The sequence below is a fragment of the Coenobita brevimanus genome, chromosome 84 (assembly GCF_032717465.1).
Source record: "Coenobita brevimanus isolate Jiangsu-jjx chromosome 84, ASM3271746v2, whole genome shotgun sequence".
NCBI lineage: Eukaryota > Metazoa > Arthropoda > Malacostraca > Decapoda > Coenobitidae > Coenobita > Coenobita brevimanus.
Genome location: NC_137037.1, coordinates 48,750,001 through 48,777,754, shown reverse-complemented (window position 1 = coordinate 48,777,754; position 27,754 = coordinate 48,750,001). Strand labels below are relative to the sequence as shown.

General features: G+C 40.6%; 1 protein-coding gene across 1 annotated transcript in view; it reads right to left on the bottom strand.

Annotated features, from left to right (window-relative positions):
* The window catches only part of LOC145410172 (dynein axonemal heavy chain 3-like), a 115,787-nt gene extending 89,036 nt beyond the window's left edge, over nucleotides 1–26,751 (bottom strand). The window contains exons 1-14 of the mRNA XM_080280371.1: nucleotides 26,642–26,751; nucleotides 21,798–22,169; nucleotides 19,715–19,973; nucleotides 17,860–18,003; nucleotides 17,397–17,701; nucleotides 16,689–16,833; nucleotides 16,399–16,481; nucleotides 16,067–16,177; nucleotides 14,325–14,483; nucleotides 13,845–13,976; nucleotides 13,123–13,318; nucleotides 12,311–12,512; nucleotides 10,965–11,173; nucleotides 1,856–1,981 (exon numbers count right to left, since the gene is read on the bottom strand). Of these exons, the coding sequence (XP_080136497.1) occupies nucleotides 1,856–1,981; nucleotides 10,965–11,173; nucleotides 12,311–12,512; nucleotides 13,123–13,318; nucleotides 13,845–13,976; nucleotides 14,325–14,483; nucleotides 16,067–16,177; nucleotides 16,399–16,481; nucleotides 16,689–16,833; nucleotides 17,397–17,701; nucleotides 17,860–18,003; nucleotides 19,715–19,973; nucleotides 21,798–22,169; nucleotides 26,642–26,751 (2,553 nt within the window). The remainder of the gene's footprint in view (nucleotides 1–1,855; nucleotides 1,982–10,964; nucleotides 11,174–12,310; nucleotides 12,513–13,122; nucleotides 13,319–13,844; nucleotides 13,977–14,324; nucleotides 14,484–16,066; nucleotides 16,178–16,398; nucleotides 16,482–16,688; nucleotides 16,834–17,396; nucleotides 17,702–17,859; nucleotides 18,004–19,714; nucleotides 19,974–21,797; nucleotides 22,170–26,641) is intronic.
* Nucleotides 26,752–27,754: the final 1,003 nt, after the last annotated feature.

Here is a 27,754-nt window from a genome sequence, read left to right as displayed (position 1 = left end):
GTGTGTGGAAGAGTTTTATTATTTGGGGGACAAGTTAAGTGCTGGAGGTGGGACTGGAGCTAGCTCTGTGGCTTGGGTAAGGAGTGGCTGGAGGAAGTTCAGGGAGCTGTGGCCTTTTCTAACCATGAGAGGGTTCTCCCTCCATGCTAAGGGATCTTTTTTTGAGCAGCATGGACAGCTGCCATTAGGTGACCAAACCAATGCATGTAAGCATGTTGGAGCCTTTAAAAATGACATATTATATGATATCAAATACATAAGCAGTCTTTCCATCTCAGCATAGAAAAAAATGGATGCCATTCTGAACCTTTTGTTATCTCACAGCTAATCAATTCAAGTATATTGTATTTAATATGACTGGTAATAAGCACTCCGTTGCATCCCTACAGCTCCAGCAAATGAAGAAATGTTGAATATTTGTTTTGTGATTTAAGTCTGCATGTGTTGTATGTTACTGTATGTAATTTTTGACTGGGAAAAAAAAATTCAGCTTCTGAACCAAACAACTGGCAACCTCAATGGCAGAAGTATCTCTATCTATTATTGCTAAATGCCTCAATCCCAGAAGGGGTGGCCACAAACAAATCGCCTCCATGTCGCCCTGTCCAAGCTCTCAGTTCACACCCTATTTTCTCATATATTTCTCCACTCCATCCCTCCACCTCATCCTCAGCCTCCCCCTCCCTCTCCCCTCCTCTACCTCACTCGCACACACTTTCCTCAGTCACTCACTTTCCATCCTCTCCGTACGGCCAAACCACCTCAGTGTATTTCTCCTAACACTTTCTCTCACATTCGCATCCACACCACAGCGCCCCTTCACTTCCTCATTTATCAGTCTGTCTCTCCAGGAAACTCCACATGATCCTCTCAAATAACTCATTTCCACTGCTCTCGATCTTGACTTGTGTCCTTCCAACGAAGTCCAAGCTTCACTTCCATACATTTGAGTTGGTATCACAATACTGTCATGCAGTGACTTTTTTACTTCCATGTTCACATCCTTGTTCCTTATCACTGCTTTCAAAGAACCAGCAACATTTCTTCCCTGTTGTACCCTTTCAAGCACTTCACCCTCTAAATTTCCATCCTTACTCATCACACTACCCAAGTACTTAAATGTGCTCACATTTTCCACTTCCTCCTCATCCAGTCTCACTACACATTCAGTGATTTTGCTTCTCTCAAAGACCATAATTTCACTCTTCCCTACATTCACCTTTAGATTCTGTTTCTTACACATACTGCCAAACTCATTCACCAAGCCTTGCAGTTCCCCTTTGTTTTCACCTAACAATACAGTATCATCTGCAAACAACAGTACAGGGAGTTTCCAGACACTGCCCTCTCTTATTAGTCACCCCAACATCCACTGCCCTACCTTGTATCTCTTTTTTAACCACACCCATATACAGACTGAACAACCATGGGGACATGCCACATCCTTGTTTCAATCCAACATTCAGACAGAAAAATTCACTCAGTTCACTACCCGCATGCACTGCAGCCTTAGCACTCTCATAAATACTCTTCATGGCATTCTGCAACTTCTCATTTACTCTATATATCCTTAATACTTTCCACATTCCTTGTCTATCCACCCTGTCATATGCTTTCTCCAAATCCATGAAGGCTGCATACAACTTCTTTACGTTCATTAGAAACTTTTCCACTGAAAACCTAAAAATGAATATCTGATATACACAACTTTTTCTCATCCTAAAGCTTCCCTGTTCTTCTCCAACTAATTCCTCTGTTATTTCCCTAACTCAGTTGATAAGTATCCTACCATATACTTTTCCTATTACACTAAGAAGACAAATGGCAGAAGTAAAGACCAGGAAATAGTGTCAACCTTCTGCTGGAGACGATGGTTCAGATGGTGGCAGTTGAGAAGAATGAGACCCAGTGGTACATAGTCTCTCAGCTGTACTGCCTCACCCCCCAGTTGTTGCAGCGTGGCCAGCAGCTTCTTGCCCTCCTACACACATACACACACAGACAAACACAGATCATGTTAGTAGGGCATGTAATGGTTGTGCTGTTCAGGCAAGGCTGTGGTTTCTTAAGGATGCTGTGAATGGTATACAATAATTAAGTCTGTGTGATTCAAGGCTCCTTGCATTAGACTAACTGACAAAAGCAGCTTTTTAAATTGTAATTTAATTTAAGCAAACTTCATGACTTTATTTATACAGGTTGATTAATTAGTAACTATTCTATGTGTCTGATTAATGTTATGATTTTTCAACAGTAGGTCCCCCTGAGATCATTATCTTAACTATACATCAACTGAACATTGCACAGTACAGTACAGTATACGGTATCCAAAAAGGAAAGCTTCAGTTCATGGTGCTTGATTACAAACATTTTCTTAAGTAATAGCAAAACTGTCATGGACCCACTGTGAGGAGGTGCAGTAACAAGTAGTAAGGGCAGAGGTGGTCTTTGTCTGCTTTACCCACCACTGCTGTTTTATTATTTATTCTATGAAATAAATTACTTTACAGTTATGTCTACTTAGTGCTCTTTGCAGTACGATTAATTAATGAAAAGGGATGTAGAAATAAAACTGGTGTAACATATGGAAACTACATGCATACACTATACTGCACAAGAATAAAATACTAAGAATACAATGTGGACTGTCCTGTGAACCCTGTGGTACAAAACAGTACAGAAGATTATTAATGATAAAGTTAATGTTTTTCCCACCAAAGTCATCAACAGCTGAGACAAGGGTCATAATCCCTGTGTATACTCTAACCATGATGGACTGCACATCTCTGAATTCACTTTTATAGCCATTACACACACACACACACACACACACACACACAATGAAGTACAGTTAGTGCAAAGCTTGATAAACAGCTATTAAAAAGTCACACACAATGTACAAAAACAACATATGACTAATCATGTGGTAAAATTTATATAAATATAAACATATATACTGTATTTATATTATATACTGTATATATATATATATATTAAAGTATTACGTACTAGAACATAATGTGAAAGAGTAAGTCTACTGATATATGGAAATCAGTCATACAATGTGGAAAATTTTTGAAAATAACAATTGTGGCATGTCATGGGTATGCCAATTAAAGCAATGAGAACTGTACAGCAGAGGGAAAGTGGGTGTCCAGTATTGTATAATCTGCAGTATACAGTGAGTAGGACAGTGAGGATAAGAGTAAGGATCTCGGTATAAAGTAACCCTATGTCACCTCCAACATGGCCGCTCTGTGATTATTCACTTCCTTCCTCATGTCAGACTCCAGATTCACCTGAGACCACCATCACACATCAGTTTTATTACTTGTACTGTATTGACATATTATCAACAAACAAAGCAATAAAAGCAATCTTTAAAAGTACTGTCACCTGCCTAACTCACCCAGCACGAGACTGTAATCACTAGTAACTATTTACCCTGGTTAGGATTCAACTGATGCAACAGGGATGAGTGAGGCTGGTTACTCTCATCTTAAATGTCAGGACCAACTTGCCTAGCCTGGGGTTCCTACATTTCTCATGGGGCAATAATAGATTAGATGATGAATGAATGGGTAATGTTTTTAATGCCTGTGTAGCTGCTATTGACAGTGTTAGGGAAATAACAGAGGAATTAGTTGGAGAAGAACAGGGAGGCTTTAGGAAGGGAAGAGGTTGTGTAGATCAGATATTCATTCTTAGATCTTTAGTGGAAAAGTTTCTAGAGAAGGGAAAGAAGTTGTATGCAGCCTTCACGGATTTGGAGAAACCATATGACAGGGTGGATAGACAAGGATTGTGGAAAGTATTAAGAATATATGGAGTAGATGGGAAGTTGTCGAATGCTGTGAAGAGCATGTATGAGGGTGATAAGGCTGCAGTGCATATGGATAGTGAACTGAGTGAGTTTTTCTATTTGAAGTGTGGGTTGAAACTGAGATGTGTCATGTCTCCATGGTTGTTCAATCTGTATATGGATGAGATTATGAAAGAGATACAAGGTAGGGTAGTGGTTGTTGGAGTCGCCCTAATGAGAGAGGGCAGTGTTTGGAAACTCCCTGTACTATTGTTTGCAGATGATACTGTGTTGTTAATTGAAGATGAAGGGGAGCTGCAAGGCTTGGTAGATGAGTTTGGGAGAGTGTGTAAGAAACGGAATCTAAAGGTGAATGTAGGGAAGGGTAAAGTTATGGTCTTCAAAAGAGGTGAAGTCAGTGAATGTACAGTGAGGGTGGATGATGAGTAAATGGAAATTGTGAGTATGTTTAAGTACTTGGGTAGTATGATGAGTAAGGATGGAAGTTTGGAGGGTGAAGTGCTTGAAAGGGTACAACAAGGAAGAAAGGTTGTTGGTTCCTTGAAGGCAGTGATAAGAAACAGGGAAGTGTGCATGGAAGTGAAAAAGTTAATACATGACAGTATTGTGATACCAACTCTAACGTATGGAAGTGAAGCTTGGACGTTGTTGGAGGGACACAAGTCAAGAGTGAGAGCAGTGGAAATGAGTTTTTTGAGAGGAGCCTGTGGAGTCACATGGAGAGACAGACTTACAAATGAGGATGAGAAGGAGTGTAGTGGTGTGGATGTGGATGTGATAGGAAGCGTTAGGAGAAACACACTGAGGTGGTTTGGCCATGTGGAGAGGATGGAGAGTGAGAGACTGATGAGGAGAGTGTATGTGAGTCAGGTGGAGAGGGAGAGAGGAAGGGGAAGGCCAAGGATGAGATGGAGGGATGGAGTGGGGAGGTACATGAGAGAGGGGTGTGTGAATTGGGAGCAGGGCAGTGAAATGGCAGGGGAGAGGATGACATGGAGGCAATTTGTTTGTGGCCACCCCCTATAAGGGATTAAGGAGTGTGGCAATAGATAGATAGACAGATTTTTTTCTACAGAAGTTTGGAAGCATTTATGAAACTCAAGGCCCATTAATCAAACCACACTACTGTACCTGAAAGTACGCTTTAGCACTGGTGATTATTCTCAAGTATATCCATGCACATTATTAGAGATGTGATATTTACAAACATCACTGAACTTCTCTGACATAATAATAAAACCCACAGATAGTAAGATTATTAAGGGTCTCATTCTGTTCTTTGGGTCTTGTGCATAATGCAGTTTAGTACAATAAGCAACATAAAAATAATCTGGAGGTGCCTTTTATTACATATTCAAAGTTAAGGAGGCTATTGGCACATCATGTAAAATACAGTAGAACCTCTTTAATCCGGACCCCTTTAATCCGGATTTCTGTTAATCCGGACAAAATTTAAAAATAATAAGCTCCAAAAATATGTTGAAAGTAATTCTAAAGTCATCTTCAGTATCGACGCAGAAAGCGATCGTCATTCGTTTAGTCTTGGATCACGCTAGGTCGCAACATGGGCGCCTGTTTAAACACACGCTAGCATTCGTTCCATCAACTAGTTCACCAACCATTTATATTTTTACGCTGTTTTTCAAAAGTTAATCCTCCTTACCATGCCCCTTAATGCAAGTGTAGCTTCTGTAATGAATAAAGGTGTTAAAAGGAGGAGTTTGCTTACACAAAAATGGGTCAGAATATTCTGCAGTGTTTAGTGATTACTGTAGGTTATTTTTTGTACTTATGTGCTTTACTTGTACATCAAACATTAGCTTCTTGCCCATATGGGTGTTATCAATATGCCAAAGATGACAATGTATTTTTTGCCTACATAAGTTTTATTTTTATTCCAAATATTACAGTTAATTAATTAATTTTTTTTTTTGCCTACACAGGCATTAGTCACTTACTACAATTTATAATGTAGGCTAGTTTCTTGTCATGGCCTTACCTGTAAATTATGCAATACAAAACTATCGTACATGATTAGTTTTGTTACTTTAGTACCGGTATCCTTTCATCTTTTGCAGTTACGTAGGGTTGACATATGCCACATATGTTAATAATTAACAAACATACCATATGTAGATAGAGTTTGGTATGAACTGGAGATTACCCTGATGGTCCGGACAATCTGCTAATTCGGACAACCCTTCCCCCCGTATAGTCCGAATGAGAGAGGTTCTACTTTTAAAGAAGTCAGTCACTGCACCAACCCACTCTTCACACACACAGGTTTAAGTTCATCTAGAAAAATAAAAATATCTATCATCTACATATGAGGGAGGGGGAGGCCAAGGATGAGATGGAGGGATGGAGAGGAGAGGTATATGAGTGAGGGGGGTGTGAGCTGGAAGCAGGGCATTGAAATGGTGGGGGACAGGGTGACATGGACGTAATTTGTTTGTGGCCACCCCTCACAGGATTAAGGCGTCTGGCATAGACAGATAGATAGATCTACATAAGGAAGAAATATATCAAATACTATATTCTGTTGTATCTAGACCTAATTGTTTCTTAGGTAGCTAATTTAATGCATGCTTCTGACTATCTAATGAATTATTAAGCATATACAATACAGTGATATAATTTATTTCTTGGGTAGCTGATCTAACACATGCTTATGACAATCTAATTATTATTGAGCATATACCAGTCTGGAATAAAATTGATGAAAGGTCAGTCAACAACAGCAGAGTCTAAAGATATGAAAAATGTATTGTTAAAAACGTCAATTCAGTAGTGGCATTTGTTTATGAGATATGCTGAACAAGTTCACTGACTCTGATTAAATGAAAGCTTTAACTGACAAACTGTACAAATAGTAATAGCAAAAGTAGGTCAATAAAAGTAAACCCAACCTTTCCATTTATAATTCCATGTAGTAAGGCTGACTAGCAACACCAATGATAATGTAATATGGCTTTATTTGTGAAAATATAATGGCCCTACTGTATAAATACACAAACATCCATAAACAGACAAAGTTCACAGCACAGCAAGGGCACCTGTGCTGGTGTGCATGGCTGGTCACTACATCTACTCACATGTTATCCTGATACAGTAGGATGGTGGCAGGTAACCCACACCCAGCCTATCAATGGTTAACCAGTGGAGAGCGATGATCGTTTCATAAGTACCTGCTGGGAGGCGATAACTAGGCTGAAATTTCGAGTCTTACAGAATTGAATGAAACACACATCATCATCTTGGAAATGTTCGTGCGCATTCGGCAATATATATATATGACCACATAGTCATGTGGTGGTGAGATAAAATGGCCAAAAGATGAACAGATGGTGGCGTGAGCAACCCACCACCCGCAGTGAGTGAGGTAAGGAATTGGGCGTTATCCAGGAAAAACAGCCTATATTTACCATGGTCTTGGGCAATGATCACGTAATTACTGTATCATCAACCCTCTCTCTCTCTCTCTCTCTCTCTCTCTCTCTCTCTCTCTCAAACTATGGTAAATTACCTTACTCACTGACAACAAAGCATACATTATTATACAGTTTATCCATAACTCTCTCTCTCTCTCTCTCTCAAACTATGATAAATTACCTTACTCACTGACAACAAAGCATACATTATTATACAGTTTACCCATAACTCTCTCTCTCTCTCTATCTATCTATCTATCTCCGAGACAGGATATGAATGGAGAATGAAAGACAAGAGGGATGTCATTTATTCATTCCAAGGGACGAAGGGACGCTGTGCCATTCCCTCTATTTTATTCTCTCTCTCCCTCTCTCTCCGAAAAGATGAGGGAGGGAATGGACAACGACAAAGAGAAGAGGGATGGCTGTCACGCCTATCTCCTCATTCGCACAAGGGACACATTATCTGCAATTACTATATTTACTCTCTCTCTCTCTCTCTCTCAAACTACGATAAATTACCTCACGCACTGACAACAAAGCATACATTATTATACAATTTACCCATAACTCTCTCTCTCTCTATCTATCTATCTATCTATCTATCCCCGAGAGAGGATGGGAATGGAGAATGAAAGACAAGAGGGACGTCATTCATTCATTCCAAGGGACGAAGGGACGCTGTGCCATTCCTCTCTCTCTCTCTCTCTCACTCTCTCCGACAGAGGAGGGAGGGAATGGACAATGACAGATAGAAGAGGGATGGCTGTCATGCCAATCTCCTCATCCACACAAGGGACTCATTATCTTCAATTACTATATTTACTTTCTTTCTCTCTCTCTCTCTCTCTCTCTCTCTCTCTCTCTCAAACTAAAATAAATTACCTTACACATTGACAACAGAGCATTTATTATTATACAATTTACCCATAACTCTCTCTTTCTCTCTCTCTCTCTCTCGCGTGTGTGTGTATTTACCTATTTACCTATTTGTAGTATACAGGAATTGAGCAATGCTCGTGTTGTCCTGTCTCCATATCTACATTTATCAAGTCTACCTTTACACACATAAATGTTTTTCGCCTGCACCACCTTTTCGTTTAAGTCGTTCCAAATACTTGTGTATTTTTACGTATAAATATATATATATATATATATATATATGTATATACTGTATACCTAATTGTGATATACACGGAATGTGCTATGCTTGTGGGTTTCCGTCGCTGTTTCTCAAGAAGTCAAATTTAGCTTTAAACTTGTTTAAGTTTTTTGACTGGACGATCTCTTTGTCCAGGCTATTCCATAAGTCTATACTTCTGTAAGGAAAGCTATATTTCTTGATATCCTTCAAGCAGCTTGACTTTTTCAATTTCATTCCGTGTCTTCTTGTTACACTCTTATCCCATACAAACAGATCTTCTTTGTCAATTTTATCTACTCCCACCATGGTCCTGAACACTGCAATCATGTCTCCCCTCTTTCTCCTATCCTCTAAGGAAGGCATATCCAGCTTTTCCAGCCTCTCTCTGTATGACAGGTCTACCAGACTGGGGACCATCTTGATTGCTGTTCTTTGTATTCTCTCAATATTGTTTATATCTTTCTTTTTGTGTGGGCACCACACTACCGCTGCATATTCTAACCTGGGGCGGATCATGGCCACAATCAATTTTTTCATCATCTCCTCATCCATATAATGAAATGCTACTCTTATGTTAGTCAAGAGATTATAAGTCTCTCCAACTATCTTGTTAATGTGCTTTTCTGGTGACAAAGCAACTTGGACCAACACTCCCAAATCTTTCTCTTCTCTCATTTTTGTGATTAATTCATTACCCAACAAATAATTCAGTGATGGCCTCCTGGTACTTTTACCCATTTCCAATATTTTACATTTCTTTATATTAAATTTCATTTCCCACATCTGGCTCCAATCATGTATCCTATCCAGATCCTCCTGCAGCATTTTACAATCCTCCTCAACCTCTACCTTCCAAAAGATCTTTACATCATCAGCAAACAGACTTGTATAACTGTTCACTCCATCTACAATATCATTTATGTAAATCAGGAACATTACTGGTGCCAACACCAAGCCTTGAGGGACTCCACTTGTTACTTCCCTCCATCCAGACATCCTATCCTTTATTACTGTCCTCATTTGTCTGTCTCTCAAAAAGTCTCTCATCCATTCCAGAAGTTTCCCCTTCAGTCCTCCTATATATTCTAGTTTCCACATTAGTCTCTTAAGAGGTATTGTACCTTGTCAAAGGCCTTCTCTAAGTACACACAATCCACCCAACCATCTCTCTCCTGTACCATGTCAATCGCTCTTGAGTAAAAGCTCAACAAGTTAGAAACACACAACCTTCCACTTCTGAATCCAAACTGACATTCAGCCAAAATATTCATCTCTTCTAGATATTTTATCCATCTGTCAGGATTCTCTCGCACAATTTTGCGACCATGCTGGTTAGAGACACTGGTCTATAATTCAGGGGTTCTTCCCTGTTTCCTCCCTTATAAACTGGTACCAAATTTGCCCTCTTCCATTCTTGTGGCACTTTCCCCTCTTCCAGAGAACACACGATTAAACTGTGAATTTTATCCGGCAGTTGTTCTCTGCATTCCTTCAGTACCCAATTAGAAATTCCATCTGGTCCTGGGGCCTTCCTTACATCTTGAGTTTCCAGTAATTTATACACTTCCTGTACTTCCTGTACCTCTCTTAGCGCCTGGTGTGGGGTTGGCAGTGTCATGGGAGGAAAACGAGGAAAATTTACATGTGTGCTCCATGGTGTGCGCGTGCACATATTCTGAACATATATGGGGCAGTGTGGGGCAGTGCGTGGGTGGTATCAAGAGTTGCCATCTGCCCCTATTTCCCATACAAATTTCAGCCACCTACTCCTTGTGGCGCGGTTTTGGTATGCCTTTCAAAATCGCGCTCATTTGAGACCTATCGCTTTCGACTCTGATAAGTCCCAAATGAGGCCTATCGCTCTCAACGGGTTAAAAGTTTCTGAGCTGACCCTGCACAGATCCTCTTAAACTTTCTATTGTTATCAAAATGCTTGGTCCAACCCTCCCAGGATGGCAGTATGCCCAAAATGAAAGTTACTGATGGAGGGGTACTGGGAGGCATAATAGCATTACGGGCTGTTGGTGCATGGTGGAGTGTGTTCTGTCACTCCTAGCACTGAAAGCATGATGGGGTTCTTGGTGGTGAGCTGGTTTATTCCTTCAGCACCTCCTTGAGAAGTTATCATGAAGTTCCTAAAAATGAACATGGTGGACTCATAAGGGCTCATCTGAGACCTCTCAGTAATGAAGGGGACGGTGGTACTCCGTGGTGAGCAGGCATTCTCTTCTTTCGGGTGATGCAATGGGGATGCATAGGTGGGATGGTTTAGCTTCAGCCATCATAATTCCTTCACCACTTGAGACCCTTTCTACATTGTACAGAACTCTATGTTCAGCAGCCAGAATAAAAAATTAACCCCTTATCATAGTGAAGGGTTGATACCTACTTTCATTAAAACTGTTTATTTACCATTCAGTACAATTTCAAGAACTCTAGGAATTATGTCACTAAAAGCAAAACAGGCATGGGCAAAATATGACAAGTAGACATAAAATAGCTAAGAGGCAGGTTAATGTAACAAGAGAAACTAAAACATTCTTCAGAGACCAGTTCTCCCTCTCACCTTGAGCACTCCACAGTTGTCAATAAAAGCATGAACCTTGGCATGCGTAGAGTCATCGAGGAGGTGTGTGTATTGGGCATAGAGGGTGACATACATGGTGGGTCCTGGGGCATTGGCATGAAAAAAAGATGAGATTTCCACCCTCACTGCCTCCACTGCCTCTTCCTCTCCACTAACCGCATGAAGGTAAAGGCGCCTCTTGGACATCTCTGCCAGGTGGAAGTGTGGTGCAATTAGGCAAAGTACAATGGAATCAGGTGGGATAAAACTTAGCGGAGGACAATGGAGCTGTGTAATAATACAGTATAACACAGTGGAATAAGGTGTGAGTACAGTGGAATAAGTGGAGTACAGTGGAACAGGGTGACAGTGCCATGGTATCAGGTACCAGAACAGTGAAATATGGTTTGACAGAGTGGAATTCAGTGGACTACAGTCAGATTACTGTATGTGGGACAGAATTAGGTCAAGTACAATGAAATGAACTGGTCTTACAGTGCATAAAATGGGATGAAATGAAGTACAATAAAATTACTGTAACTGAAGTGAAGCAGAAAGCAGTGAAGTACTGTATAGTTGAAATAGGTAGAGTGCAGTGGAATTAAGTGAAGGACAATGGAAATTAATGAAACTACATTGCCAATAGGTGGCATGAGCTTTCTTAAAAACAAAGACTAATAAAACAGATGAGTCAGCATCGTATGGCAAAAATTAATAAACTCCATTATGAGAGGTAACTCGTACACTCACTAAAAACTTCTAGAGACGACTAGAATAAAACAGGGAAGTTGTAACAGTTGGAAAGTGATAAACCATGACTTTGTACATCATTACAGGGGGCCATTTTCTAAACTGAATAAACCTGTCTTTGGATACTCATGACAGAACAGCAGGGTTAGTATTGTTATCTAGTACTGTTTTTTTTTGAGGATTATAACCCCTGTCATGACCAACTGCCTCTTCACTCTAACAAAGCACACCTATACAGAACTGGGCTGCAATTCACGAAATAACCTGGCAATTCAAAAGTCAGGTTACATAAGGAAATATTAACACAGAGTAGCTGTTGATACTGTAAGTCCCACGATGCTCAGCAACTTGTTACATCACTGGGAGGAACATCTGCATAAGCATATTGCCAATGATGGTGGACGTATCAAATGTGTGCTGTGAATATTCCCTTGAATCACAACATAAAACAGTACCAGTACTGTACTTCCCTCTGTAACCTAACTGTTCAGTTACAATGTATGATAATTTTCCTTTTGCAATGTACATTCCCTACATTAAGTCCCAGCCGCAATCCTCATACACACTTGTAAATACTGCTCAATTAAGGTTCTAACCAGGAAAGAGGAAGTGCTCGACTCTGGGGATGCACTGGTTGTGCTCCACAATGGCATCCAGGCAGGCGAGGAGGCGGCGGTGGGTGTGGTCCAGAGGAGGGCAGAACAGGACTCTTCCTGCTTCCACCCCAACACTCACCTCCATCACACTGCGCTCCAGATAACGCTCCTCCACATATGCCCCCTCATAGTTGTTACCAGCCTTAAAGGATAAGGAGTTATGATCAGGTAGTCAGAGTAATCTTAGCTAAATTTCAGTCTCATTCTTCACCTACTTTCCGGGTGGTAAGCTATATGAGTGAAAGTGGCAGAGGAAGAGACAGAAATTTAAAGAGGAAATTACTTTGATGTTATTCCCAATCCATGATATAACAAGATTAATACAAGTTATGACAAAAATTATATTGTCAACATTAAGAAATATCCTCTTGTTTGAAATACAGTATTTTCTTTGTTACAAAGGTTTCCATTATTTATTTATGATCTTTACTTCTTTTGCAAGTGATAAAATAAATATGAGTGAGACTGACTGAGAAGATGCTTGTTCTATTTGTACAGAATTGAGACATGAATTTCAAAGGCTTGAATGATGAGTGTATGGAGGTGTAGCTCATTTTTACCTTCTCTGATGACAGTTCTCCCATTCCCACTACTGTGTTATCTTTTCTCCTGAATCTGGATATCTTAACCCTTTCAGGGAGGGAAGCCACTCCTATACTTACAAAATCTTTTGGTGATAGCCTGAATATATGGGCTTATATTTCTCATGTATACATAGACACAAAATTAAATGACATCAGAAGGAACAGTACCTCATGGCGTACAAGACAGTCCCTGAAGTCTGAGATGGACTGGAGGACCAGACAACGCAGCTGAAGTGACATGCGGGACCTGACTGCACTGAAGAATCTCTTTACCTGTCGTAAACTCTCCGTGGGGTCTGTGGGCACCAGTGACCGCCACCAGTCCACCTGATCAGTGAACACCCGTGCCACTGCTGGCAGCCATCTTAGTTAGTGGGGAGGACAGGGAGATAACAGAGACATGTAAGAGGTACAGAAAAAATAATTGGAAAAGGAAAAGAGCAAAGAGGTTAGAGCAGGCGACTGGCAAGTAGAGAGCAATGTGAGAGACAAACAACACAGAGAAGAAGACACAAAACTAAGAGAGAAACGTGCGAGAGGAGCAGCACAGAGAAGAGGACACAAAGGCAGAGAGAAATGTGAGAGAAAGAGAACTATTTCTCTCACATTTGTACCCCTCTCTTTTCCCCCCCTATCTTTGTTTAATGCTTGCTAGTATAAATGCACAACAGCTTACAGGATGACCCTGACAGACACCTCTGGTCATCATCAGCATTAACAACCTGAGTCAGTCAACTGCAGGATAAAGGGCTCTTTCATCTTTTTCCACTCTGACCTATTGGCTGTTAGTCTGTTTCATCCAACTCCAGCAAATCTCTGAAGATACTGGAAGTGTTTTTCATAAGACCATATCTAACCTTCTCCCTCCCACCCTCCCTCTCTTATCTTACTTCTGCAGTAGGATGCCCCTGGTCTGGGCACACTGAGTTCTAATGGCAGCCTCCAATGCTTCAGGTGTAGGTATGGGCTTGTCTTCTCGGCCCACCACTGCCTCCATGTCCACAAACCGCAAGCTGGCAAATCTGAAACAGGAAGTCAGGTTGTATCTTGGCATACTTGACAAGAAAAGCATCCAACAAACATTTATCCAGACTATGGCATGCAATGATCACTTTACAAGATTGCCTGAATTACAGTAAATACTGTATAAAACAGGTACCATTACAGTTAAGGGTATTAGTCTATTACAGCACTGCTGCAAATGTGCTAATGCTTATACAACATACAGGTATTCAGCTTAGAAGTCATCTTACTGGTGATGGGACTGATGAAGTTTTAAAGGCTCTCTGAACTTAATACTACCTCTCCACCCAGAAAGTGTCAGTAACACTAAGGATGTGGTTTTAAGGTCTCTCTGAACTTAATAATACCTCTCTGCCCAGATGGTGTCAATAATGCTGAGGATGTGGTTCAGAGTGAATAAGTTGTGGTAGCAATGGTGAACACCAGTGATGAAGCTCTGGTGCCAGGGAACTGGGGCGCGGATAACTATGGGCTCCTGCACCACTGGCGCCACATTGATGCCCACTCTGAGGAAAGGGGGGGGGGAAGGAAGAATTATTGTAACCTCTTCAGCTCAGTGATGTATTCCTTTTTGTTTTCTTGCCACCTTGATAAGATTTAATTCAGATTAGGAGAGTCTTTTTTTAACTGCAAGTGTATGAAATACTCTTCATTAATTTATTCATACTAAAAAGTCTATCTCATTATCTGGAGGAATCAAGAATAAACTAATACAGTACATTTGCTGTTGCTGTTGAATAACTTGGGTCTGTCTGGCTGAACAGACCCATCAACCACAAGGAAGCAATTGCCCCCACAAAGCTGTCCTGTGCAATGAACCAATGTTCCCCTGTGGTAAAAAGTGCTTCACCACAGCACAGCACAGGGAAGAGTGTGAAGGTTTGGTTCCTTGAGGGATGCCACATATGTGTCTCTCCACCCAGTTAACAGGGACACTATAGTAGGCTCCACAATACCCAATAATTTGGCTTGTCACTCAATGTAGAGTCACCCATAGGCAGAAGGAAGATGAAAACATGAAGGAAAGAGAGACAGAAGAGGGAGTGTAAAGTCACCCGTAGGCAGCAGGAAGAGGAAAGAATGAAGGACAGACAGAAGAGGAAGGAAGGAAGAAAGGAAAGGGCAGACACCCAAAGCAGCACTACATCAAGTGAAGGGATGGTAAGCGCCCCCACCTACCACGTTATATAAAATGATACTAAAAAGTGGAGTGGAGTTACTGTATGTGTGTGTGTATATACCCTACATTCAGTCAGACCTCACTATAATGGACTAATTGGGGCCCAAGCCATTCCAAAAAAGGCAAAATTCCGATAAAAGCAACATCCGGACTTCCCCCAGCTAACCCGAACTTTTTCCCGTATATCAGACACTAGTCCAGATTGTACCAACGGTTTTTAAACTGTTTTCATTACCAATGCAGTACTGTGCTGTATTACACCTTCACTACAATAATCAAATGGTATAATATGTATAATAATACCGTACTGTGCACTGATAGACATGTCTTTAATTTACCTTATTGTGGTGAACATGGTTGAAGTGGTCAGGCAGTCCGGACTGCTTCTGGCTTTATCAGACTTTTTCTGATATATAGGAATTTAGTCCGGTAGCTCCTCGATTCTGATAAAAGCGAATTCCGGTCTATTGAAGTCCGTTATATCGAGGTTTTACTGTTTTCTTTTTTTTTTTTTCTTTTTATGTGTCCAACCCCGGACATAGGCTTCACAGCCTGCTCTCAAAGCCCAGTAGTCCTCCTACATACCATACACCTCTACATGTCACCACTTCGGCGCTAACACCCACCGTCCATACTGAATACATGCTAGGGCTGGCTTATACAGGACTGGTGTAATGGTATTAGCGGGGGTACTTTTATGACATGTCGGCAGGTAGATCAGTAAAGTCTGATTTCACAAAATTCAAATCCTTAAACTGTTCCCTGCCCCAGAATGGATTTGAACCTGGATCCAGTAGGACTGCAGGCCACCTCTCTACAGGTTTAGCCACCACCTCATATACACATATACTGTATATATATATATATATATATATATATAAAATAATGGTAAAATGTGGAGTTACTTACCTTGCCCTGACGGCAGGGCAGAGGAGGGCGTACCTGAGGACAGCCTGACGGACTCCTCTCAAGTAACAAGCTCGCAGCTCCTCTACCAACTCACTCACCACCAGACGAAACCTTAACACACCAGTAACAGATTTAACCATGTCAGTACGCACTATATGAAGACAGTTTAGTCTTTCTATTCTTTTTCCCATAATCACAGGCAATTTCATTAATCTCATAAGTAGCCTCTCATTAAGTATGGGTTAAAAACAGTTCTTACTAACCCTCTGATGCATGATCAAAGAAATTTTAACTCTCATAGTTTTACTTGCTCTCTCCTAACTGAAGCTCACCTAATGTTCCTGAGAACCATCTTGTCAACATCGAGAGTGACCACCTTAAGGAGGTTATGGGGTGGGGTGGTAACTTGGTGCTCCTGTAAGAGGTGAGTAAATATAAACCATCTGTTATAATAAACAAATCTTCTTATCAGTAAATGACTATCACAAGTAGTGTTGTTTGGTTGTGTTCTTCACGTTAACCACTGTATGATAAATGCATATATTGTACAAACAGAGACCCAGGCTCTAATTTCCCTTCAGTCAATATTAAGGGTGGCGAGACAGCAGAAAAAACTACATACCGGGATGCCATTGAGGAAGTAATGTGAGAAGCGTTCCAGGTCCAGCTGTGAGGGTTGGGGGAGGCGGGCACGCGCAGCCCTCTGCTGCTCCACCTGCTCTTCCAGGCCACACAACTGGGTCGCCTCACGGTATTTGGGTTCTTTCCTCACTGCACGCTGCCCTCCAGCCTCACAGGTTCATGAAGTCAAAGAGTAACAGGTATTCAAACCACTGTCATGTATAAATTTCAGGAGATAGTGGAGTGAGGTATTCTACAGGAAGATTGTAACTTGGCAAGAAAGACTGGCTGCCTAACTGACCAAAATCATGTAGGTGATAGGCAGCAATTCTAAGCCTTCTGGGGGGAAGGTTGGGAACTGCCATAATGGATCGTATCTGATTTCTATTCATTATTCTTTATGGTTATCAAGAGATTTGTGGAAGGCAGTACAGCAAATGAGAATGGGAAAGCCAGATGACCCTCCGTCTATACATGCCAATGGATCTGGCTAAAAAATTAGAGAGAAATGGACCTATGCAACTGTGGATGTAAATATTGATACACTTTATTACAACAAACAATGAGACAATGAGCAGTAAGTTTTGAAATTTAGTGTAATGAAATCTTTGGAGCCACCATTCTTTTTTTTTTTTTTTCAGAATACAGTACTGTGTAAGAGGTTCATTACTGTTCAACTAAAATCTGTACTGATATTCTTCTCCACTACTGCACATTTGCATTTACCTTTAAAGCTCTGTTTGCCTTCCTTGCCTTTGCTGCCTCCCTCTTAGCCCTCTCCTGCTGTTTCTTCAGTACCTCCTGCAGATGAAGTTCCTTGACCACTTTCATCCCTGCTGGTGAGAGTCGGGGTCTGACAGATGGGGCAGAGGAGACAGTGGAGGAAGAGGAGGTAAGGGAGAGGGAGCAGGAAGAGGCACGGGAGGAGAGGGATTGGGAGAGGGACCACAGGCGGTAGTGTCGCTTGAGCAGCCTCGTCACCACCACAATACGGCTCTCGGGGTTCCGCACAGGCTGGAGGGAAGGCCAAGCACTATATGCTAATCATAGTTTTCTGACCTTAAGGTATTTATGGGACTGCCTGTTACTGTACTACTTTTACCTGTCAAATACTTCACAACCATATATGAGGGGCCAAATACAATCATCTAATTACCCACCCTGAGTACAGCATGCTCAAGAGGGTTAAGGATGGTAGGGAGGATGGAGTACGCATGTCGGCCATGTGGGAAGCGAGGTGGAATCCTCACCAGGTAGCTGAAGGGGGTTACATGGCTGCCAATACGTTCACTGGGGGTCAACACTTGATTCACACGCTGCAACCATCAAGAATAATCGCTGACTTTGATAATAATACTGTTGAATAAAGCTGCATAAATTAAATAATTGACAGTATAATAAAGCAGTTAAATAATGCTGCAGAAAAATGAAATAAGGGACTATATAATGAAACTGCTAATGATGTTGCAGAAATGTGAAATCAGTGCCCATAAAATGAATCTGTTAAAAGATGCTTGAATGAAAATGAAACCACTAACCATATGACTATATAATGAACTGTTAAATTAAATGGCTGATAATATAATTGAAACTGTTGTAAACCATAAAACCATTAACAGCTGCTGAGCATCATGCTTAACTGTTACAAAAATAGCTGCCCATTATACAGTACTCATGCCACTCATCCTCTCATGTTTAGGACAGTTTTAGTACAGTAGTGTACTTTATTCCAGCTAATGACAGACAATTTGATTCAGCTACTATTGAGTAATGTGCAGCAGCTTGAAAAGGCTACTACTGCAACCATTAACCTTCTTGTGGCTGGGACATCTCTGGTAGGCATAGTTTATTCCAGCTAAAGCCCTATGATTTTATTCAGCTGAGAGTTAATTACAGGAGACTGAATATCAAAAATCAGTAACCAAATGCTAGCTGCTGAAATACTGGGTATCTTTATTTTTTCTATTGCATTAAATAGCTCTCTCTTCTATTTTTTTCTTTTTTCCTCCATCTGCATTCAGTATTGGATGAAGGATTTTTATCAAGTGAAAATGCATAAGTGTGGATGTTTATGCCTGTGAGACAAAGTCATGATTCTGGGGGTTTGAACTGTGAGTGAATGAGAGTATCATTTCATTTCGTTTTGTTTTGTTTTTGTAGGCTCCAACATTCTTGCATGCATTGGCCTTGGTCACCTAATGGCGGCTCTCAATGCTGCTCGATCTATGGCAGCCTCCCTGTTCAGTCCCTTCACCCTGAGGTCACATTTAATGACCTCGTCCCACGTCTTTCTCGGTCTACCTCTCACAACCCCATCCCCAATATTAACACTTCTCACCTGCACCAAATTATCATCCCCCATCCTCTCCACATGCCCAAACCATCTCAATCTACCTCTCCTCATCACAGCACCAATACACTCCAGTCCCATCCTACCTCTCAACTCTTCCATCATAAACCCAGCCCCCCCAGGCCTTGCACACAGGGACACACTGCACATCCACCTAATCATTGTTATTTCTGTACATCTGAGCCTGTGAATATCCTCTTCCTTTACTGCCCAGGTCTCACTACCATATAGCATCACACTCCTAACACATGCTGCATACAAAGACCCCTTAGCACATAGGGAGAGTCCTTTCAATGTCAGGAGAGGCAACAGCTCCCTGAACTTCTTCCAACCACTGCTCACCCTGGCTACAGAGCTAGCTCCAGCCCCACCTCCAGCACATGTCTCCCAAATAACAAAACTCTTCCACACACTAATGAGACTCACCAACAAGTTCAATCCTTTCACACCTGACAATCTCCACGTGCTCTCCCCGACACGCCGCACACATAAAAGCAGCAGTTTCTCACAGTCTACCTCTAATACCACTACATCTCTTGTGTATCCATTTAACTGGGCAGACTTTTTCTAGATTTTCCATCAATTTTTTCCCCCCAGCCTTAGGGAAAAGAGGTCTAGATGATGATGGCAAATCCCCCTCCTACAGTCATGCATATCCCTCCTCAGTTAATATTTACTTTGGCTAGCACAGCCTTGGTCTTGAAGATGTCAAGAAAGAGTGATGGATACTCCTCATCCTCCCTCTCTGTCTCCACTGGCACCTCCTTGGCCTCCTTCCTGGCCTCCTTCAGCCTCCCCATCATCATGGCCTCCTTTCTGGCCCCCTTTACCCTCCCTCTCACTGCTGCTGTTGACTTGGGACGCTTGAAGCCAGACCTTTGATGGGGAGGATGGAGGGCAGTAGGTAGGGCAGGTGAGGTACTGCTGCTACTTGACCTGTGGAAGGATTCATGAAGAACTGGTTCTGTGTAAAGAAGACATGGAAAGATGCTGCAATCTCCTTTCCTTGTCAAGCTTGCTACTGGACTTGTGGATGGATTCATGAAATTTCATGTAACTAGGAACTGGTTTTGCATGGAAAAGAAGAAATACGTAAAGTTACTGACATCTTTCCGAGTCATTCGTACTGCAGGACTTGGGGACATATCCATAAGGTTTCTTGTGCCAGGTTGTGTATAAGGATCTGGATTCACAGCCTAGAGTAATGAACAGTTCCCTGTCAAAACTGGGATTTGTTTGGCAAGAAGACAAATGTGACATGGGAAGATTCTGCACTCTCTTTTCTTGTCTATCTTGCAACAAATATGTAGCTTATGATACTGCCTGGTTATATTAATGCCACAATTTGGAGGCACCCCTCTCCAGCACCTATTTTAGTGACCATTCATAAACATTAAGTTCTCTCCTAAGCTTTCCTGTATGAAAATATCTTTTTATATTGTGTTCTATTCTTGTTAACTTTAGATGATATAATTTAGACCAAAAAGGCCTCTCATACAGAAGGGATTACAAATTATCTCTATTTATCCTTTCAATCTGATGACATAATATTTCAGTGTATTCTTGCTATTGCCAGATGATTTCCTTCAACTTATGATACACCTCACATTAATGAGATTAAATCTGTTTTGGAAAAATCATTGATGAGAAGATAGTTCTGTGAGACACTGAAAAAAAAAAAAATCTCTATCTATTTACCTATAGCCAGACATCTAAATCCAATAAGGGATGGCTACAGTCAAATCACCTCCAGATCATCGAGTCCTCTAACATCAGGATGGCATCTTTCCAACTCACAGTCTCTCTTTCATAAATATCTGTCCACTCCAATTGTCAGTCTCTCCTTAGGTCCACTCATTCCCTTTCTGACCCCACCTCACTTTCATACACTTTCCTAGTAAGTCTCTCATTCTCCAGCCTCTCCTTTCATTCACATCCATATAGACACTACAAAACTACTTCATTTCCTCACTACCTGTCTGGTTGTCTCTCTATGTAACTCCACATGTTACTCTCAAATACCAGGTACAGTAACTCATTTTCACTGCTCTCACTCTTAACTTGTCCAAGCTTCACCTCCATATATCAAAGCAAGGAACACAGTTCTGTCATGCGGCAAATTTTTCACTCCCACACTCACTTCCCTATTCCTTATCACTGCTTTCAATGAACCACTGACCTTTCTTCCCTGCTGTATGCTTTCATGCACTTCATCCTCTAAATTACTCCATCCTAGCTCATCACAGTAACAATACATTTTGACACTAACTGGTCATGCTAAAAAAAAAAAAATCATTAATAGTAAGTACATACTTCACTATGGCATATGAGAAGCAGAGTGCTGTGATATTAAAATACAGGAGGCAAATTTCTGAGTCATTTATGAAACAACTGTGAGCCTCAGGCATGGTCAGCCTGCAACAATAGCGAGTCAGATAAACTTAGCATGTTTTACTCTCATCATGGGTTTTATTGATGACTGTCACAAACTGGGGGCTTGCTTACATCTTAACCCTAAAGAGCCATGGTTGAAAGGTATCCCTTTTCATATACCCATGTTCTACGCTTTTCATTTCTCACTGCCACTTATATTATGTCTAGCAGTGAATAGCAGAATGACCAGAATGTGACTCAATGAAATGGGATGTTTTTCCAACTTTTATCCCAATCTACATGACTGGATATTTGCATTAGAGTATTGTATGCCCAGTTCCACTCCTAAGACCCTAAATTTTAATGAGATAGCCATAATTGTCTGACCTTGTGTGGTAGTTGGTTTCTGAGGAGGTTGTGTCTGTCTTTCGCCTGTCAGCCACCACCTCCTGCTCCCCAGGCCCCATTCTACCTTGTCTGATGGTTGTTTGTGAGGACAGAAGACGAGTGTGGGAGTTAGGTGTGGGACAGGTGTAGGAGTTGGGTGCTGTGGGTGTGGGGCGGGTGTGAGAGCTGGATGTCATGGGCATAGGGAGGGTGAGGGCATCAGGTGCAGGTGGGAGACGGGTGCGGATATCAGGTGACCGCGGCCGCCTGGGACGTGCTGAGTGACTGCGTTCCAGTCTCAATGGTGGCACACCTCGCTTCTCCCCTACTGAGGTATGGAAGAAGCTGGACTGACCACTGGCCATGGTGGTGCTGTGAAGGCATGGGATAGAAAGTCAAAACCTACTGTACACCATGATGGATATCCTTTTATTCTTTAATTATCCTCAGCCCTTTCATAAATTCTGATCTAAACTGCGTAAAAGCTAGTTAAGTTGACTTTCCCATGTGACCATGACCAATGACCTATTATTATCCTACACAATAGGCATACTCTCTAGCTGATCTTCAACCCTCCACCAAGTTTGGTTAATATGAGGTTAATACTGTTTGAGTTACTTTGTTAACAAGCACACATACATAGATAAAATTTTGACCTTGCCTTTTGACCCTGACCTTTGACTGATCATCCTCAAAACTGAATTATTTCATACTTGCTCTTCCCTCAATCATTCCCCTAAGATTTATATAAACTGGATAAAAACTGTTTAAGCTTATTTTGTTAGGTCAGTGTTTGATCTAGCCCTATGACCTCTACCTTTGACATATTACCCTCCATAACAATAAGTTTCCTCATGGGCAGATCTTCAACTCTTCCATCATGTTTGCCAAAAATCAGATAAAAACTGTTAGCTACTATGTTAACACACACACACACACACACACACACACACAAACCAAAGAAAAGTTTTAAAGGGGAATAGATGAAATTAGGAAGAAGCTATGCAGCAGAAGGAAGAAAGTGAAAATTTTGTATCAATTTTGTATCAAAAAAAAAAAAAAAAAAAAAAAAAAAAAAAAAAAACAGATGAGCTGTCATTTGAGGTAGTTTCACTACGAAAGAAGACTAGTGAAATGGCAAGTACAGTTGTCAGCCATAAGAGTATTATGGAGATGTCCAGAAATGATACAGAGACAATTAGGCAAGCAAACAGTCTGATAGACCAATGCAGTGATATTGAACAGAAGATAACCCAGGTGAACGAAATTATGAGAAATTGCAAAGTTGAAGTACAAACCTTGTAAGCTGAAATGGTGAAAGTGAGGAAAGCCTTAGAAACAAAAGTTGAAGAAAAAAGCATTGGAAAGGAAGTGAAAGAAATCATTAAAAACAACCCAAAACTAGTCAAAGAATCAGCAGATATCAACAAATCTCTAGTAATCACTGGAATAAAGGAAGAGGAAATAAAAAACAGGCTCTAGAGAGACAAAATGGAGATGGTAAATCAATGAACATATTGAAGGAAGTATCAGAGGATATCTGTGGTACAGATATAGAGGAACACAATGGGAAATATGGTAGAAATAAGTCAAGGCCCCTGAAAGGAACCTTCCAAAGTGTGAACACTGTAGAGGAAATATTGAAAAATGTTTATAAACTCATGGATAAAGAGGAATTTTAAAAAGTATGGATAAAAAGATGCCTAACTCAGGAGGAATGGGGATCACTAAAGGAAAGGAGGGAAGAAGCAAAAACAAAAAATCAGGAAAGATCAGAAGAAGAGAGAAGCAAATATTTTTTTTTACATAGTGGAATTACAAGTAAGAAAATGGTACATAAACAACAGGGACTAAGAAAAAGGAAGGTAGTAGACTCAAATGTCAAATATGTAAACAACATGATTAAGATAATGTGCTCAAATGTGGATGGAATGGTATCCAAATTATCAGAGATAAAAGACTATACCAAAGAAATGGAACCTCATATTATCTGCCTAACTGAAACAAAATTAATCCCAGGGATATCAAACAACACCCTAAGCTTTAAGGATTATAATATATGAAAAAAAAAAAAAAAAAAAAAAAAAAAAGGAGGAGGACTTCTGGTATTAACAAAGAAAAATCTACAAGTCAAAGAGATACAAACAAATATATTGTCACAAGTAGAACTGATTGCATTTGAGACTGACACATCTGAAGGGAAAGTTCATTCATTCATTCATTGCCAGACGCCATGTATCCCAGACAGGGTGGACAAGGGCTTAGAGTTAATTGTTTTACAGGGAGGGGCACCAATCCTCCACCAACCCCACTTGACACATAGGGATGCCAACAGCATCTGGTGTTCCCAGGCGGTCACCCATCCAAGTACTAACCAGACCCAACGTTGCTTAACTTCGCTAATCGGGAAAGTAATTGTGGCAAATTTGTACGTGCCAACCAAAACAAACACCTGGGAAAGAAGCAAATATGTAGACCTGGCAGAAAGTACAATTCAGAGTTCTAAGAGCCCTACTACACAGACTGGAAGAGAAACTTGAAAGAATTATATTAACTGGAGATTTCAATACAAATATAAATTGGAATACTCTAGATGCATGAAGCTAAAGCTATGAAAGCTGTTGGGATCAAAAGCTCCTAGATCTTGTAAAGGAGTTTTTCTTAACACAACATGTAATGGAATACACCAGAAAAAAGGGGACTTGATGATCCTTCATTAGTAGATTTTATATTTACCAGGCAAAATAATGATATCGACAATATAATGTATCACCCTCCATTCGGCAAAAGGGACCATATAGCATTAAATTTCAACTTCAGGATTGCATGTGATATAGTCAGCAGTAATGAAAGTTACAAAAAGAGCCTAAACTACAAAAAGGGCAACTACCATGACCTAAGGAAGTGCTTCATAGAAACAGAGTGGGAAAAGGAGCTTAGAGGACAAGATGTATATGTTATATATAGAAAATTCTGTGAATTATATGAAATAGGAGTCCAAAATTATATCTCTCAGCACAAAGAAACACAAGTAAGGATAAAGAAGTGGTTAAACACAGAATGTAAAGAATAAAAAAATGAAAGAGACTTGCTGTGGAATTGATACAGAAGACAGTAGTTAGAGGGCATATAACAACTGTAAACAGGCAAGAAATGAATATACAAGGATAAGGAGAGAAGCTCAAAGGAAGTTTGAGGAAGACAGTATAAATATAAGTAGTGATCAACCGAAACCTTTATACAGCTATATCTGAAGCAAAACCAAAGTTAAAGGTAAAATACAGTCCATCAGGGATGATGGGATAACCTATATCCAAGAAAAGGATATTTGTGAAGTTCTTGACAAAAATTTCCAATCAGTTTTTACAGAAGAAAGTAATTTTGAGAGAGATGATAAGGAACATGCATGACCACACCTATTACCAGATTTACAGTTACTGAAAAAAGAGGTACCGTACCATACAGGAAGAGTTGAGTAAATTAGACAAAGGAAATGCAAATGGTCCTGATGAAATTTCAGGTTGGGTGCTAAATGAATGTGCAAAAGAGTTAAGCAGACCAATATATTTAATATTCAAGGAATCCTTAAGTCAAGGTAAACTACCAGATATTTGGATGAAAGCAAACACTGTTCCCCTATTCAAGAATGGAAATAGACAGAATCCACTCAACTACAGACCTGTATCCCTGACCAGTGTTGTAAGCAAGGTACTAGAAAAGCTAATAAGAAAAACTTGGGTAAACCATCTGGAAAAATACAATATGAAAACAGAAAGACAGTTCTGTTTTAGAAAAGAAAAATCATATGTTACAAATTGTTAAGCTACTACAGTAGAGTTGCAGAAACACTACAGGAAAGAGAAGGATGGGTGGACAGTACTGTATCTATTTAGATTTTAAGAAAGCATTTGATAAAGTGCCACACCAAAGACTTTTATGGAAACTGTACCGTCAAGGAGGAATCCAAGGTAATCTGTTCTGTTGGATGCAGGATTTTCTCAGAAAAAGGGAAATGAGAACAATATGAAGGGGTAATTACTCATCATGGAAGGAAGTGACTAGCGGAGTTCCACACAGCTCAGTGCTGACACCAATTAAGTTTTTAGTATATATAAATGATGTAGACAGGAACACTGGAAATGGAAGCTCTCTAAATATATTTGCTGATGATGCAAAAATACAAAGGAGAATTACAAACACAGACTACTGCAGAGAGCTACAAGAAGAATTACATAAGCTTCATGAATAGAGCAACTGATGGCAAATGGAATTCAGTGTAGACAAATGCCATGTACTTAAGTTTGGTAAAAGTGGAAAAAGACCAGACTGGGATTATAAGCTAGGAAGTTCAACCCTACGCATATAAAAAAAGGAGAAGGACCTAGGAGTGATTATCAATAACAGACCATCTCCAGCTGACCACAGAAATGAGAAGGTACAAATCATGCACACACTGCTTGCTAATATGGGAACAGCATTCACATATAAAAATGAAGACATGCTGAGAAAGTTAATAACATCATTCATCAGACCAACCCTGGAATATGCATCAGTGGTGTGGAATCCTCACTTAAAATAACACATAAATATGAATGAAAAAGTACAAAGGGCTGCTACAAGATGGGCACCAAACTTAAAGGATCTACACTATGAAGAAAGACTAGAAAAACTAAACCTACCAACATTACAAGAGAGAGGAAGAGGAGACATGCTTTCATTTCTGAGTCTGCAGCTAAATAGAAGGGTATAAGGGTGGGCAAGGATTATTGTTTATGTTGCAAGCTGCTTGTGATGGCTGCTTCTTCAGTACTAAACATCATACCTTCACTGAGTCATACAGTTACCGCGAACCATGGTAATTCCCAAGCACACGGTGTGCGTGTGACGGCAGTACAATGTGTACACGCCGCCTTGTTTTGGCGGCGTCGTTACCATGGTAACGCATCGTTACCATGGTAACGCTTCGATACCATGGTTATGCGAACACAGGATTTTGTTCTTTTAGCAGAGGACTTTTTGTCTTTTTTAGCAGGAGATGAAATGAGACTGAAACAATCTAGACTGACTGTATGAAATATTTATTGTTCCAAATTTATCTAAAGTACGTATACAGCAATGGAAGAGGTATTAGAAAGCCCCGCCCTGAAAGCCACACAATCTCACCGCGTACGGTTGTTAACAGACAAACAGACAAACCGAGTGAAAACAATACCGTCCCCGAGCCCCTCCAGGGCTGGGACGGGTAATAACATACTGTATACTTGAACAGTAAGTCATAATAGACAAAATAAATGACCAAGAAAGAGATGCTAAGAAACCTCCTGAGCTGGCGAAAATACTAACCCTGTATAAGTGGTAGTAACAGTAGTGGTAGTAGTAGTAGTTGTGGTAGTAGTAGTAATAATAGAAGTGGTGGTAGTAGTAGTAGTAGTAGTAGTAGTAGTGGCAGTCAGTGGTTAACAAATGTAGCCCCAGGCTCACGTGCAACGTAACCCGGTGGACTGCAGGCTGATGTTTTCTTCGGTATCAGCTATCACCCTTTTGGGAAGGAGATGTTAGATGTCAGTAAATCCGCCTGCTGATATCAGAGCCACCACAGGAAGGCGTCCCTCTCCAGCAGCTGTATGAACCATCATCATAACCTTTTCATGGTTGGAAGAGTTCTAGAATTTTACTCAAGCTAACTCCAGACGATTTCATTCACCCCAGATTCTGTCCACCATTAGTCCCTTCAGCTCTAGTATTCTCTTCTAGCCTACGTAGGACGGTTTTAGTCACCTAATTTTTTTTTTTTTTTTTTAATGCAAGAAACAAGGAGTCAAAGGCCAGAAGCTGTTAGAAACTTAGTTAGCCCAGCCAACCATTCGTGACTTATAATAAAAAAAAAAAAGGACACTTCCCCAATATCTGTGCTTTTAATTAAATGCAGTTCTCTGGAACTATTTTTTGCTTTTGCT